Below are 15,618 nucleotides of genomic sequence, written 5' to 3'. Positions count from 1 at the left end.
CCATTAATGTCATTCAACTGAAAATAAATAGAAAATAAAAAACAAGATTAATAAAATATTGAACTGCAGTTTGAAGAGAGAGCTAAGTCTAGCACTGTACTCAATCTAGAGTCCGTCAATAAAACACAATAGCCTGCTTACAATCATCATAGACACTCCAGTGTCATAGCTTCTCCAGTTTCATGTAAACACATGCACACACACAGGCCTAAATAGAGCTGAGTGTTTCATTTTCATCTGGCAGTGCTTCGACATCTTCTCTCTGCTGTTTCTTTCAGTCTCGACAGATGCTCCTCTATCTTTCTCCGAGGAAAATGATTCTTATCAAGTGCATTTATATAGTCTGGCAAAGAGTCTTCTAGATATGAGCACACACAGTACATACACATATAAATAGAGACCAATATATAATGCAAGAGTCTCAAAGAAGGTTTAAAAAGTAAAGACTAAACCCAGCGTTCAAGTAAAAATCACACTATGATTTACCAACATCTTTACATATGAAATAAGATAATATGAAATAGAATAATATTATTTAATAGATAATATGAAATTTCATTTGGAAATCAAATATTTGTACTATAACATTTGTGTTTTTACTATAACAGCCGCCAAGAATAACTAATGCTGAAAGGTGAGATTCTAATTATATTTAGTACGTTAAAGGGCTGTTATCATCATCACCAAGGCTGCATTTATTTGATCAAAAATACAGTAAAAAATAGGAACACTGTGAAATATTATTACAGTCTAAAATAAATGTTTTTATTTCCATATATTTTAAAGAGTAATTTAGTCCTGTGATACAAAGTTTTTCCAGCAGTCATTACTCCAGTCTTCAGTATCACATAATCCTTCAGAAATCATTCTTATATGATGATTTGTTGCATATTAGCATTATAAATGTTGAAAACAGTTGTGCTACTTAATATTATTGTGAAAACCGTGATTTTGTTTTTCTTTCAGAATTTTCAGATTAATAGAAAGTGTAAAATAACAGCATTTTATTTGAAATTGAAATATATTGTAACATTATAAAAGTCTTTTCTGTCAATCTTGATCAATTTAATGCTGAATAAAAGTGTTATTTTACTGACCCTAAACATTTGGTCTGTAGTGTACACTACATAGAGGGTCACTGTATTATTGTATATTACCATGCAGGGCCTTTGAACAGTGTGTTTGGCAGGACACTATGTGGCAGGTGGACTCACCAGTTTCTGGAAAAGATGTCCGACGGTGACCTTCTCATCCCACTGCTGAATGTTGGGAGAAAGAGCGTCATAAAACTCCTTATGGATCTCAAAGATGTCTTGGATCATGAAGAAAATAGTGTCAATCTGCTCCATTGTCAGCACTGGCTTTGATGTAGTAGCTGTGGCTTTAAGAGGCTTCATGGGCTGAGAGAGAGAAAGAGAGGTGAAATAGAAACTACTCACATGCATTTATATATCAATAATACATTTTAATGTTAAGTAAAAATGACCATACTCAAAATCCTTAAATTGAGTGAAAATGACTGAACTTTAACATGAAAATACATGTGGTTTGGTTATGTGACCCCTGATCATAATAAAGGCACTGTTGCATCTTGTGCACTTTATACTCACAAAACAACCGCCTAGCAATCACTTCTGAGCTGATTTCAACTGAATTAAACCATCAAGTCCTTTTCAATGCATTTAATTCAGCCAAAATTCATGTTGTTCTCAAGTAGTACACATTGACTGCTGGGTCAATTTCCCTCTCCACTTCATGTGAATTGATCAGTTAACATTCATTTCTTTTGCATTTGCAATGCCGTCCAGACTAAACAGGGCAGAGGGGTACTCTGTGTCTTAATTTGACAAGAGAAAGCACATGAACAAACATCAGAAGAAATATTCCACAGCACATGTGTTCTTTCTTCAGGGCTGATAACACTGTGTTAAAGTGCAGGATGGTTATTTTCAGATAAGCGTGACTCATTGTAAGTTGCTCTCCTCTGCATCATGATACTGCTTGATGAGTTCAGTTTTTTCCCCCTGTATTGATGTATTTCCGATTAAAGCAGGAAGTTTGGGCAAGACGTGTCAAAGAGCCTGTTTATTTTAAAATCGCCCATAATCTTTTGTTACATCACAGTCACAAATCATGATGATTTGCAGCTTAATGTGAGTCATCTGCAGTTGGTATTAGGGGGCATTTGATTGGATCAAAAATACTGATAATATTACAGTAACATTTAGAATGCGTAAACGCTGAAAAGTTTGGGTTCGGTAGGATTTTTAAATGTTTTTGAAGGTCTCTCATCCTTAAATTCGCTGAATTTAATTGATCAAGAATACTGTAATATTGTGAAATGTTATTACAATTTAAAATAACTGCTTTCTATTTTCAGCAGCCATGTGACAGTCTTCAGAGTCACTCGATGCTTCAGAAATCATTCTAATATGCTGCTTTGGTGCTAATGAAAACTGCTTAACACTGTTTGTGGAAACAGTTATTTCAAGATTCTTTGATTAATAAAAAGTTCAAAAGAACAATTTATTCCAAATAGAAATCTTTTGTAACATTATGAATGTCTTTACTGTTACTTTGGATCAATTTAATGTGTTCTTGCTAAACAAAAATATTGTTTTCTTTTTAAAAAGAATTAAAAAAATCCCTACTAACCTCAAATTTGAAAGGATGTATACATCTGTTAAAACAGTCAATTTTAGGAGTACTCTATCATATAGAGCACCGAAAACTGACAACACTAGAAGCCACAAAACTCTTTACCTGAAGAGCTTCAGGACAAATGAGTAATGTTTTAAGTAAAGCACGAGGACTAAAATCATTCACTTCTGCTGAAGCAGTATCCCTTTGACCTTCAGAATAACTTTTGGTTATTTTTTATCCAAAGCACCAAACACTAATTTCCAGAATCATGACCCTGAGGCAATCTAAAGTCAAACGTGTCAAATTAGATTCCCTGACCTGGAGTCAAATCTTTGACCACATACACAGCCCTTCACTACCACCGTATACCCCCTCACAGTTTGGAGTCTGAACACATCTTTACCACAGTGGCTTTGAAGTCTAACCATAGGGTGTGATGTCTTCCATCCTTTACCACAACAGAAGGACTCAATTTTGATATAAAGAATTAAAGAGTGTTTACACCAGGACAATTACACACTTTGCTAATATTTGCTCAAATTTGGTGTGATAAACATTGTATTCAGCTGTTCTGTCAATTTAATCACTAACATGCCATTCCAAACTCATAAAACATCTTGCATCAAGCAAGTGGACTGAGCTTCCATTTACAATATTTGACGTGCTCTAAGTGTTGATGAATGTTTATATGTGAACAAAAGCCAAAAATTTTTTAAAAGTGTCCAACATAAATAGTTCAATACTGTTTAAAAAGCGTCTCAAGAAGCACCTCATGAAGTTAATTGAAAGAATGAATACTTTAAGTTAGTCATGATTGGTTTAACATTTTACCTCTGCAGGCTTCATCAAGGTAAATGGAAGATTTTTTAAAGACGTTTTTAAGACCAAAGAAACTAAAGGAACATGGGCTCAGAAAAATCAACTTAATTCATGCTTAATCAACATAAAAATCAGCTTCGTTCAAAACAAGTTTTCATTCCTATTTGTTCTTGTTGTAAGCATAAACTCATTTAATTTTGTTCAGTTTCTCAGAAAAGAAGACTTTATATTTTAATTTTGCATCTCCAGTGAATGCATCTTGATTTAAGGATGCTTATATATTTCTACTGGAAAACAAGAGAAAGATATATATTTTTAGCAATGAATGCAGCATTTAATGCAATGACTTTATGAATTCAAGAATTTTTGCTCTGATTTAAGACATTTTCGAGGCCTAAATTTGTCCATACAACCATGTGTTATTTCATAGTTTGATTAACTTTTCTAAAAAATAGCAATAACAAGGAATAGCCACATGCAAACCTTTGAACTATAGCGTAAAAATAAATCTGTCATGGACAATGTAATGGAAAGTGCATTTATCAGTGCCATGTGCAGTGGTCTCTGTCAAATAACACATTACTGGATATTCACAATCTTATCAGCAGTGCCAGACATCTGACGTCAGCACGACAGGAATCAACTTCCCCTCTGTCATTTCAAGAAATGATTGGAGAAGATGAATAAACGTGTGCTTGCTTATTTATATATCTGCTCTGCCACAGTATTTGTAGCTGTTTAACTTGTGGGTCCAAAATGCTGAGTAATGTTTGGAAAGTGTGCAGGAAGTGTGCAGCAGAGAGAAGTACATAAATACCCAGGTCTGCTTTAACTTCACTCATCAACAGGTTTACTTAAAGGAAGACAGGAGATATCCAGGTGTTCCTTAAAGACTGTAACAGCAGGTAGCACAGTGTGTGTCCAGCATAATTTGTGTGCATGTGCGCTGGTTACTAGTTTCTTCTGTTTCAGGGTTTATTTTTGCTCTACGTCCACACTTGTCAAACTCAATGAATGATCTAGAAATCCGATGTTGATTCAGCTTCCATTTGACTATGATTAGAAATAACGGCAACGCAAGATAATACTGGTAAACCTTTGACTGCTGTAATACGTTACTGCACAGAATGAATGCTTTGAACAACAGTTAAAAAAAAAAAAGAGAAAAGACTGACAGGAAATGACACGATCAAACAGCAGAGGAACAAAGCACTGGTAGACATTTAGATTTCAGCATTTTCTATAAATAGGAAAGGCTGCTTCCTGATTGGCTGAGTGTACGCATGTCCTTTACGTTGCACTCTAAGCAGCCATATTGTGGAAAATATGCTTTTCCTTGCTCTTATGAAATATAAGAGTAAACTTATTCTAAAGAAACACTGATAACTAATCATAACTGTGTTATTTAGATTAAAAAAAAGTTAAAGTAGTACTGCAAACAGCAAGGGTCATTGTTTTTGTAATATAAAATAAAAAAAGACTAAAGGTCCCTTTACCTAACACTGATATTCAGCTTTAAAACACTCCACATAGAGTCACATAGAACAGTGAAGTTCCCAAATCAGGTTTCTCATGAAGTGTGTGTGACGACATTTATGGCAGTGGTACTCACCAGCAGCAACGCTTCGAGCTGGTTAATATAGATCTCCTCACTGGCCAGAAAACCAGACAGAACCAGTTTCTTCATCTCCAGGCCTTTCTCTACGTCTCCCTGAAACATAGAAACACATAAGAATCGTTAAATCTGAAAACATAACAAATTATTCTTTGAAATGATGAGTTTCTGAATTCTTTCCCCGCCAATGACAGAAATTTCCAGCTTTCCGTGTTTTCACTGGTATACTGTAGGAGGTGCTATCAAACATCTTCTGAAAGAGTACTGAACATCTGGATCAAACACAGGTGAAGAAGAAGCAGAAAGTAGCGATCGCGTATGTAAGCAGATGCATATATAAAATAACACGATCATCAAACTTTAAACAGCTAAAGCTGATGGACTCAATGTACTCCATCTAGTACTAAATCTGATCAATCTTTCACAAAAACATGATTTTCTCAGCTTTTCGTTTAAAATGTAGCTTTTTTCATGAAACATCAAGTGTTGATAAAAAAGAATGCATGAACCTAGAATAAAACAGTTTTTTTGTTCAAAAGCAGAGGCTCTGTTCCTTTTTAAAATTTTGGGGGCCATAAAAATGTATGTGGAGCACAAACAGTGTATTTTTAATACAAATATCCTGTGTAGTCACATTTACTACTGCTCAGCAAAATATCATTAGCAAAACCCTAGTAAAAAATTAATTTAATTAAATCATTTTAATTAAATTATTAAATGTATTTGAAATACATTTATTTCATGCTAAGTAGATTACAAATACATTTTCAGATTTATGCACTTAATACAATGCCCTGTAATTGTACTTTTAGTATACTTAAAGTCTGCTAAATTGGAACAGCTCATTTTGTACTTAATGAAATTTAATTGTGCGGAAGTAGTGCTGAGGTCCAACTAAAGATATACTTAATATAGTCCCCTCCATAAGTATTGGAACAAATACTAAAGACAAAATTGCTCTGTTGGCTGTGGATTCAAGACATTTGCAAATATGATTAAAAGATGAATATGAGATAATGTTCCAATACTTTTGGAGGGCACTGTATATATGATTGTGCTAAAGTGGAACTATTGCAAGTATACTTCAGGTACACTTTAAATATTTTAAATATATATTGAAATATTTAATATATTAAGACTGAGGTCATTCAAAGATCATACAATCCTCATCAAAAGTGACATTAAAACACATTTTAGACTTAAGAAATGTGCATTGTGCACAAATATTATGCCAAATAAAGTTTAATTATGATTTTTATATCAGTAAGTCTCGAGTCATCTGTCAGTAAATATGTTAATAGATTTGAACTTCACTTAGTATGAAATTAATGTATTTTAAATATATTACTTTTTTCCTAGGGAATCCAGCCGTTTCAATAGTGTGAAGATTTGGGCAAGGGTAAAAAAAAAAATTCCCCATGTAGATTTTGCTCATGTTCAAAGTAACTTTTGTGTGAGCTGTGCTTCATATATTGCTACACTATTGACAATTTACTTTTTGACCCCACCAATAGACTGGAGATGTCAATATTTTCAATAAATAACAACTTAAATGGCAGCTATGCTCATGCTGAAGATTTGAAAATAGTGCAGTAATTTGGACCACTTATATGATACTTCATGGTGCTTTTGTCATTTTGGAAAATCAACAACAGTGATCAGGATATTTTTCAAAAATTCACCTTTTGTGTGAGTTCCACAAAAGTGACATGTTTTTAATGACAGAATTTTAATTTTTGAATGAACTACTTCTTAATAACAAGACAGAAGAAATATGTTTCAGCTAATGAGCACCACCTGTAGGTAATAAAATAAAATCCTGTGTTTAGCTGTACTGTAAATCTACAGTTCTAGTCTGTTCTGACCTTTCTCTCTCTCTCTCTCTCTGGTGTGAAAGTGCTCAGGTACAGACACACCCTGTGAATTCACCCATCCAGGTACAGAGTTCAAACTGTGTGTGTGTTCAAACAAAGGCACAGACATGCTTATCTAAACCCAGCCATTTACGATTCAATCTGAGTGAAAGAGAAGTCGTCAAATCCTTCCAGTGTAATCCGTTTTTCAAATGTCTGCTTCAATATTTTTAAGCTCCACATAAGCACTTAAACCAAGTCCCTCCCTTTGAACTTTCCATTTACAACAGCTCTTGCTTTATTACATGACTTCATAAAAACTATTTTAAAATTTGCAATTGCAGTATGTGTAAATTCTCCCACCATGTCTGTCCACCAAAACCACCACAAATAAATGAGAATAAATCAAAACATGACAAAGTCAGTTCGAAAACCCATGAAAGTTGATTACATAAAGGAATAAACAGCAGTTCTATCTTAAAAGACAGGAAGTACCACCCTTATGACTAACTACATCTGAAGAGAGCAGCCAAATATATCCGCCATTGCCCTTATAATTCACTGACAAACACTCCTTTGTCCAGAGCACTAGTGGATTTATTCCGTAACTCTGCAAGGAAAAAAATTGAAAAAGTTCAAACTGAAGTGAGGCAACTTACTAAGGACTTATGGTAAGAATAAAAAGGGAATACATTTTGATACAGGTTGTGAAAATCCTGAAAAAACCCTTTTAAAACCATTAAAGGCATAGTTTGCCCCCTCAAAAAAAGAAAAAAAAGAAGAAGAATCGTATTCATCATTTATTCTCTCTGATGTCATTTCAAACCTGAATGACTTTCTTTCTTCTGTGGAAAACCAAATATAGATTGATATTTTTGAAGAAATGTTGGTTACCAAATAGTTGTGGTGACCATTGAATTTCATTGTAGGGACAAAAAAAAAAAAAGACATTTTGGATCATTTTTTTTATGTTCCTCAGAAGACAGTCATATCACATGATGATAGAATTTTTATTTTAAGGTAAACTAGCCCTTTACTGCATTTTTGCCCCCCCTTAATGTCATTAGATTCAAATGAGAGCCATTTGAGTTGCAGACTCTGAGTGTTTATTTAATGAATAGCTGTGACTTCTTGTTCAACGCCCAGTGCTGATAGTGATAAGATATTGATAAGGAATAATGACACAGGAAGAAAATTAGTTATAAAACCAGTTAATGTCATTTGTGAAAGACAGAGAAACGGCAAAGAGGACAGAAGAGGAAGTTACTGAGACTGAGAAGTTTTCTAGACTGACTAAACATACAATGTACTGCCAGAAAAAAAAAAAAAAAAAAAAAAAAAACATTTCTGTACCCAAAATAGTTTTTTATTTGTGCTATGCAAGTCACTATAAATGAATATCCATGTTGGACTGAATCTGGAGAGGTTAGTTCAGAAAACATAAATTTAAAGTGTCACTTATTTTCCACTTGAAAATAGAGAAATGGTTGTAAAAATATTTGCAAGACTAATTTTCATTTGTGCAAAAATCATGTTTTTAACTAGACACATCAAAATATCAGAACTGTGACACAATGGTTATTGCACTTGCTCTTCACATGTTGAGCTGCGGTGCTCACATCGTTTATGCAGATTTGAGTTACCAGAGATATCCAGAAACATATTTCAGGCGTAAACAATCTTAAGTCAAAAGTTCTTTGGATTTAGCGATCATATTAGCAATGAACCATTGACATTTTGGCCCGCCAAAAATTGGCTAATAAAAGGCTCATTTAAAAGTGTCAGTTTCGGGTTTCACTTTCTGTTTCAGCCAAGAATTTTAATTTCGGTGAATCACTATTCATCAGTGGTGCTTGCATTTTCAAAATCCCTAAAGCTATGGACATCAACAATCCTCAAATCTTGGGTGGAGGAAAGGTGTGCTATTACTAGGTATTACTGTGCTATCCACCCATATCCATTTATCCATTTAGATTTAGCCTATACACCACCGTTCAAAGTTTTGGGGACAGTTTTTTTTTTTTTAAGAATTAATACTTTCATTGAGTAAGGGCGCATTAAAAGTGACAGTAAAGACACTTATAATGTTGTTACAAAAGATTTATATTTAAACTCATTTCAAATCATCATGCTGAAAAAAAATGCATTTCCATAAAAATATTAAGCAGCACAACTCTTTTTAACTGTTAATGAGAAATGTTTCGAGCACAAAATTAGCACATTAGAACGATTTCTGAATGATCATGTGACACTGAAGACTAAGAATTCAGCTTTGCCATTACTGGAATAAATTACATTGAAAAGTGTTTTAAAATAGAAAAGTAACTTTAAATTGTAATTGTAAATATTATCGTTGATTGTAGGCTATTTTAGACCTTCTGACCAGTCACATTTTCTTGTCAAAGTCTAAACAGAAAACAGAACATGTGCTGCTCAACAGTGTTAGTTTCGTTGACGAATACTTTTCGTCATAATTGTCGTCAATTACATTTTTTTCACTGACGAAAACGAGACGATGACGAACGAAAACTCTTTTTGAATGACAAAAACTATGACGAAAATCTATTGACATATTCGTCAAATAATAAAACGAGAGTGTGTAGTTAGGAGGTTAGATGCATAAATATGAACCGGCAGGACATAAGCTATAATAAACTTGCTGCACGTCTCATAAAACATTCAAAAATGTCAATATGTGCGAGTAAGAGAAGAGCAGAATATGGTTAAATCTGACGACGCAAGAGAGAACTCGATTGCATTCACATAAACACAGTCAATTACGCCTTAAGTGAACGTAAACAGTATGGAGAACGTGTATCAGTACATTGCATCCATTACATCCGTGCATTCGGTTTTAAAGGGATAGTTGTCTAATTAAGTTGCTATTGTCGGTGGAATTGATGTTAATCAAGCAACAAAAGAAAGACAGAAAATCACTCACTGGTCTTGACTGAAAAACTTTAGTAGCCTTAAATATTAATTTTAATTTATTTATAGAAATAAATATGTCTGCTTGAAAGAATGAAGAATATTGTAAACAAGTTGCTATAAAGAATGCATAATTATCCTATATAACCATTGGTATTTCATTAAAAAGAAGACCATGAGAAGTGGTTTTATTTAATTTTAACATAAAGGCATGTTGTGTGTCACCGCAGTTAAATCGGTGTCTATGATGATAAAACCTTAATATCAAACCTATATAATGAGTTTGGAAATTTTAGAGAAATGCTTAATAAATGCACTGCAACTAAACCCATTAGATTTTAGCCGACTAAATTTACTGTAGATTTAGTCGACTAAAATGTTATGATGAAACTAGACTAAAACTAAAAACAATTTAAATGACTAAAATATAAAATATGAAAACTAAATGGTATTTTAGTCAAAAGACTATGACTAAAACTAAATCAAAATTTGCTGTCAAAATTAACACTGCTGCTCAATAGTCCTTTTTCCTCTTCAGCACATCTGTTGGGTACATGGACAACAGTAACTCAAACTCTGATGGTTCAGTAAAGTAAAAGTAAAGTCGTGACGTATTGTCAAGTATGGTGACCCATACTCGAAATTGGTGCTCTGCGTTTAACCCATCCAAGTGCACACACACAGCAGTGAGTAGTGAACAAATCCACACACACACACACACACACCGTGAACACACACCCGGAGCAGTGGGCAGCCATGCTGCAGCGCCCGGGGAGCAATTGGGGGTTCGGTGCCTTGCTCAAGGGCACCTCAGTCGTGGTATTGAGGGTGGAGAGAGCGCTGGACATTCCCTCCCCCCACCTACAATTCCTGCCGGCCGGGGGCTCGAACTCGCAACCTTTCGATTACGAGTCCGACTCTCTAACCATTAGGCCACGACTTCCCCCGGAAGTTCAGGTCAGTCCTTGAGCTCTAAAGTCTTGAACTAATCTAAACCTGTTTAGAAGCATGGCGTTACACAAAATCTGTGAATGTGCACCCAATGTACTGTGGGAGAAAATGTTGTAAAGCATTAGCCTAGCAAAACTAATGAAAATTCTATCATAATTTACTGACACTTATGTCATTAAAAACCCATATGATGTTCGTATTTCCATGGGACAACAGAGCATGTACACCAACGCTTTTTTCCACCTAATTAACCTCCAAAGAAGAAAGTAAGTGATACAGGTTTGGAATGTCAAGAGGATGAATAAACAATGATAATAAATAATAATAAATAATGAAGAATTTTCATTTCAGGGTAACTGTCCCTTTAAGAGAATATTGTTCTAATGACAGCTACAATGTGAAGTCATTGCTGTTGGAGTCAACATGGCCAACGTGACTTCTTCATGCTCTTATAGAGATGCTAAACATCCCAAATCAAACAGAGTCAAAATCACAGCAACAGTTGGTGAAGAGCCATCTGTTTCTGTCCTTGATTTCGGTCTCGTCAAGTGTGTTAGAGCACGATAAAGATCATTCAGAGACCGTTTACAGACTCACAGTTGCGACATATGAATGGTACAAAGCAAAAAAGTCGCATAAACTCAGGAAACTGAACAAACACTAACGCCACGTCGCAAAAAGCTTTACTTTCCACCTTACTATTTTTAGCCATTGAAACCTCTGTCAGCAAGGCAGCAGAGGAAGAGAGAAGTGCTGCTCAGGCTGACTCTCTCTCACCTTGAACGTCCTGCAGTCCACTGGTGTGAACGGACAGTCCAAGTCCATTTCATTGTCAAACACATCTTCATCCTCCAGAACTTTATCCAGAAAACCCAACACCTCCTCCTCATCTTCCTCCATGCTGATGGCCGATCCCTCTCTCTCCTCTCCCTCCGTTTCACGCGCTGCTTTCCTTCCTTTCAAGTTTTGACAAGCCACCCACGACACATTGGTGTCTCTGCTGGAAATCTACCTCTTCTGTCCACTGAGGGTTTTTTTCTTTCTTTCTGGAACGGTAACGTGTCCTCCCTCTCACACAAACACAGAAACAGCCACTTGCTTCCTCTCTCTCGTGTGCGCACACACACACTTCAACCTCAAATGGCCCGCCTCTGCACTCACACACACACAAACGCAGGCTTGAGCTGCTGGTGTCCCTCCCCCTAACTGCGGTTCTGTCTTCCTGGTGTGTGTCAATTCCGGGTGCCCTGGGTTAAAAGACAGTCCACCATTTTCCTTTCTGGCCTTAACAGGTATCTTTCTTAGTTTCATGCTCTCTCTGTTTAATTGTTCCTAAGTTATTAAGTATTATAAAAATTACTTAAATCTGAAGGAGTTTAATAGCATGTTTAATCACTGAGACAGTGGTTCTCAAGGTGTCTTCACACAGCAAAACGGAGCACCATAACACCCCGAATTTGGGCCCAGTGACTGACCAGCAATCACAAATTTGCTGAAACGACTTGTAATAAAATGTACATACACTTTATGCACTATTCTATGCTGTTTTATAGAATAAATTGTGTGAGTAGTGTGTTCACACGGAAAATTCCAACAAGAATTTCACAGATGATACACTTATTAAAAAGTTTTTATGTGAATATAAGACTGTGTTGCTGGATATAACAAATGACCACCCTTTTAAATTTCATACATTAGACGGAAGAGTATATAAAGTGCATAGTATATGTTATGTATAGTGTACTGTACATGATTTGGGATAACCAATGAATCTAAATGAGCCGACTGTTTGCTAGCTAATCACTTATGTGCATTAATGTACATTAGTCAGTTACATTACTGAAGGCAACGGAAGCACTAATTCATATAATGCAATGAGTTAATAATTAGTTGATCCATAAATGTTAAATGTTCATTTACATTTTATACAGTAAATTCTAACTGATTAATGTATTTAGGTCTATTTTTGTTTAATCAGTAAATTAACTCAGAGACCACTATGAAACCTTTACGGACCACCAATATTAAGAATCAATGTCAACTTTTGAACATGATCATTTGTTCAATTATTACTGTATTTTGTCATTTGGAAAAGGAAGAATCTCTTGTGCTCACCCAGGCTGCATAATATCAAGTATTATTACAATTTAAAATAACTTTTCAATTTTATTATATTTAAAAAAATTGTCATTACTTCAGTCTTCGGTGTCACATGATCCTTCAGAAATCATTCTAATATGCTGATTTGCTGCTCAAGAAACATGTATTATTATCAAGACCGAAAACAGTTGCGCCGTTTAATATTTTTGGAGTAACTGATGCTTTCTTCAGACTTCTGATGAATAGAAAGTGTTCATTTCTTTCTCTTTCTTTCTTTCTGTGTATGTTAACATCTGATAATTAAATATATCTTCATCAGGTCAGAAGTGAAATATGCTTCTAGAACAAAAAAACTCTACAGCATAAAAATGAATCCTGTACATGACAAAGACAGTTAATAATGCTCGTTAAAGTGGAAAGTTATAGTGTGATACCAAGACAATTCTGGCATTTTTATTTTTAGGAGTTCCCTGGATCAGACAAGGTCCGCCTTAAACAGATCTCAGGCTCTCCTGTACTCCAAGTAATAACACTCAACGCATCAATGAAATACAGTCTCAAATCACATTACAGTCATCAAAACTTCATGTTATGCTGGTATTATAGATATGTTCATTTAGTAAAGTTAAAAAACGTATAAAGTGATCCTCTATTAGGTGTGCCTGCAGTGCACACACACATTTTGTAAGTGACTGTGTGAAGAATGAGACCAAAGTCTGGTCGACCCAAATTTGAACTCCACCCATACTTCTGAACGATCACACCCAAGCACACATCACACTCATGATGTCAAGCTCTTCATTAACCTTCCTGAGAAAAATAATAATCATCATGCTATTTCCATAGCACATGTGAAATATTAATGGAAATCCTTGAATAGAAGTCAACGAGGAATCCCTGATGATGCTTATCTAGTGTTCAAAAGAGGAACTAGATGTGAGCGACACAACAAAAGATGGCATAATAGTTTAGTGTTCCGGGCTTCTCTTTTTCTCACAGAACTTCAATACACCAGTTGACACAACATTAACCACCAATGGGAACTGATATAAATGAACGACACACCAGTTGATCTCTCATTCATTTGAAGTAGTGAGATGAGTGAAGTGCGGAAAGGCCTCTGCTCTATAAGAACAGCACTGATGTCAGAAGAGGTGATATATAGTCTCTGTGCAGTGGTTATATACGGCTCTCAGAGCACCTCACAGCACTGCCCACACGGTCTGATCCTCTGAGAGGCGCTAATGAAAGCAAGAGAGGAGGCAGAGAAAACGCACTGCATTTCTCACAAGTAAACTGCCTGTGTGCTTCTCGACGCTTGGCTTTATCTGCAGCTCAAGCTCAAAGGGGGGTATAAATAGGGCAGGTGACTGCTTTTTTTATATCCTGTAGTTACAAACAGTCACTCAGGCATGCTAGAGTAAATATAAGGTTATAGGAGTGAGAGATATACTAGCTGAAGTGAATAAGTGAGAAACACATGGAGGAGCTTGAGGGTGTTTTGGTAACACTATTTTAAGGTGTTATAATACAGAGTAATTACCTAATTAAGTACTTAGTAGTAGATGTTGTACTTGCATGAAATAAAATGTACTTACCATGTAACTAAGTTATGGAACAGCCTCTAATTAGTTTGTAATTATGTAGATGTAATAGGCAGCTACTGTTACACATATGTAACAGACCGAGTCTGTTACACAGCTACTTGTACACTTAAGTGCACTCTTGATGCACTTTATTTTAAGTACCTTATGCCTGTGTAATATCCTGTCATTTTAATGTAATTAGCAGGGTATTACATGTATTTAAGCTGTGTACTGGTGGGTTAAATCAAACTAAGGTGCAGCTGGATAAGGTGTGCAGTATAGATACACATGAAGTACACTTAAGTACAATATTGATACACTTTAAGTAGCTTATGTTTGTGTACTTACATTTATAATTACGTTGTATAAAGTCTGCAACACATATGTAAAAATCTTTTAGTTACATAAGTAGCTGTGTAACAGACTCGGTCTATTACATATGTGTAACAGTAGCTGCCTATTACATCTACATAATTACAAACTGTAAGTATAGGCTGTTCCATAACTTAGTTACATGGTAAGTACATTTTATTTCATGTAAGTACAATGGCTACTACTAAGTACTTATAGGTAATTACTCTGTTTTATGGACACCTTAAAATAAAGTGTCACCGACATTTTCTCTGGTGTTGAACTGATAACCCACTCCCTTAGTTACGGTTGCAAACAAAACAAAAATGGATTAAAAAAAACTGTCAAACATTGATATTTATAAAAACATATGTATCTATTTTATACATGTGTATAATGCAAAAGGCTCTATGCACTGTTCGAAATTTTCTTCTAATATGAGCATTTTTATCAGCCTCATGTGTAGATTTGATCATTTAACTTTTATGGCATTAAAACATATATAAAACATAACATATATATGGTCATTAAAGCGAAATAACTGAACAAAAACATAGGAGCCTGAGAATAATGCTAATTTTAGAAGAAAATGTCAAAAGACACAGAGGCTTTAGCATCTGAACTATACTAAACTGGTATAGGCCTACTTAAAGTCTGCTAAATTGGAACTAATTTTGTGCTTAATGCACTTTAATTGTCTGGAAGTAGTGCTGAGGTCCAACTAAAGATATAATGATGTATATTTGATTGCGCTAAAGTGGAACTACTGTAA

The 15,618-nt window shown here is 35.0% G+C and overlaps 1 protein-coding gene across 3 annotated transcripts in view; it reads right to left on the bottom strand.

The window, feature by feature from the left end:
• abr (ABR activator of RhoGEF and GTPase) overlaps positions 1-15,618 on the bottom strand; it is a 179,358-nt gene that overhangs the window by 92,343 nt on the left and 71,397 nt on the right. For 2 of the 3 annotated variants that reach the window (XM_079419321.1, XM_079419322.1), the window contains exons 3-4: positions 5,075-5,173; positions 1,215-1,400 (exon numbers count right to left, since the gene is read on the bottom strand). In XM_079419321.1, the coding sequence (XP_079275447.1) occupies positions 1,215-1,400; positions 5,075-5,173 (285 nt within the window). Of the gene's footprint in view, positions 1-1,214; positions 1,401-5,074; positions 5,174-11,586; positions 11,942-15,618 lie in introns of those variants that run through there. The other variant, XM_079419323.1, reaches the window with a different exon arrangement.

Source organism: Barbus barbus (genome assembly GCF_936440315.1).
Source record: "Barbus barbus genome assembly, chromosome: 6".
Taxonomy (NCBI): domain Eukaryota; kingdom Metazoa; phylum Chordata; class Actinopteri; order Cypriniformes; family Cyprinidae; genus Barbus; species Barbus barbus.
The sequence above is the reverse complement of the archived record's forward strand: the minus strand, read 5'-3'. Positions and strand labels throughout refer to the sequence as shown.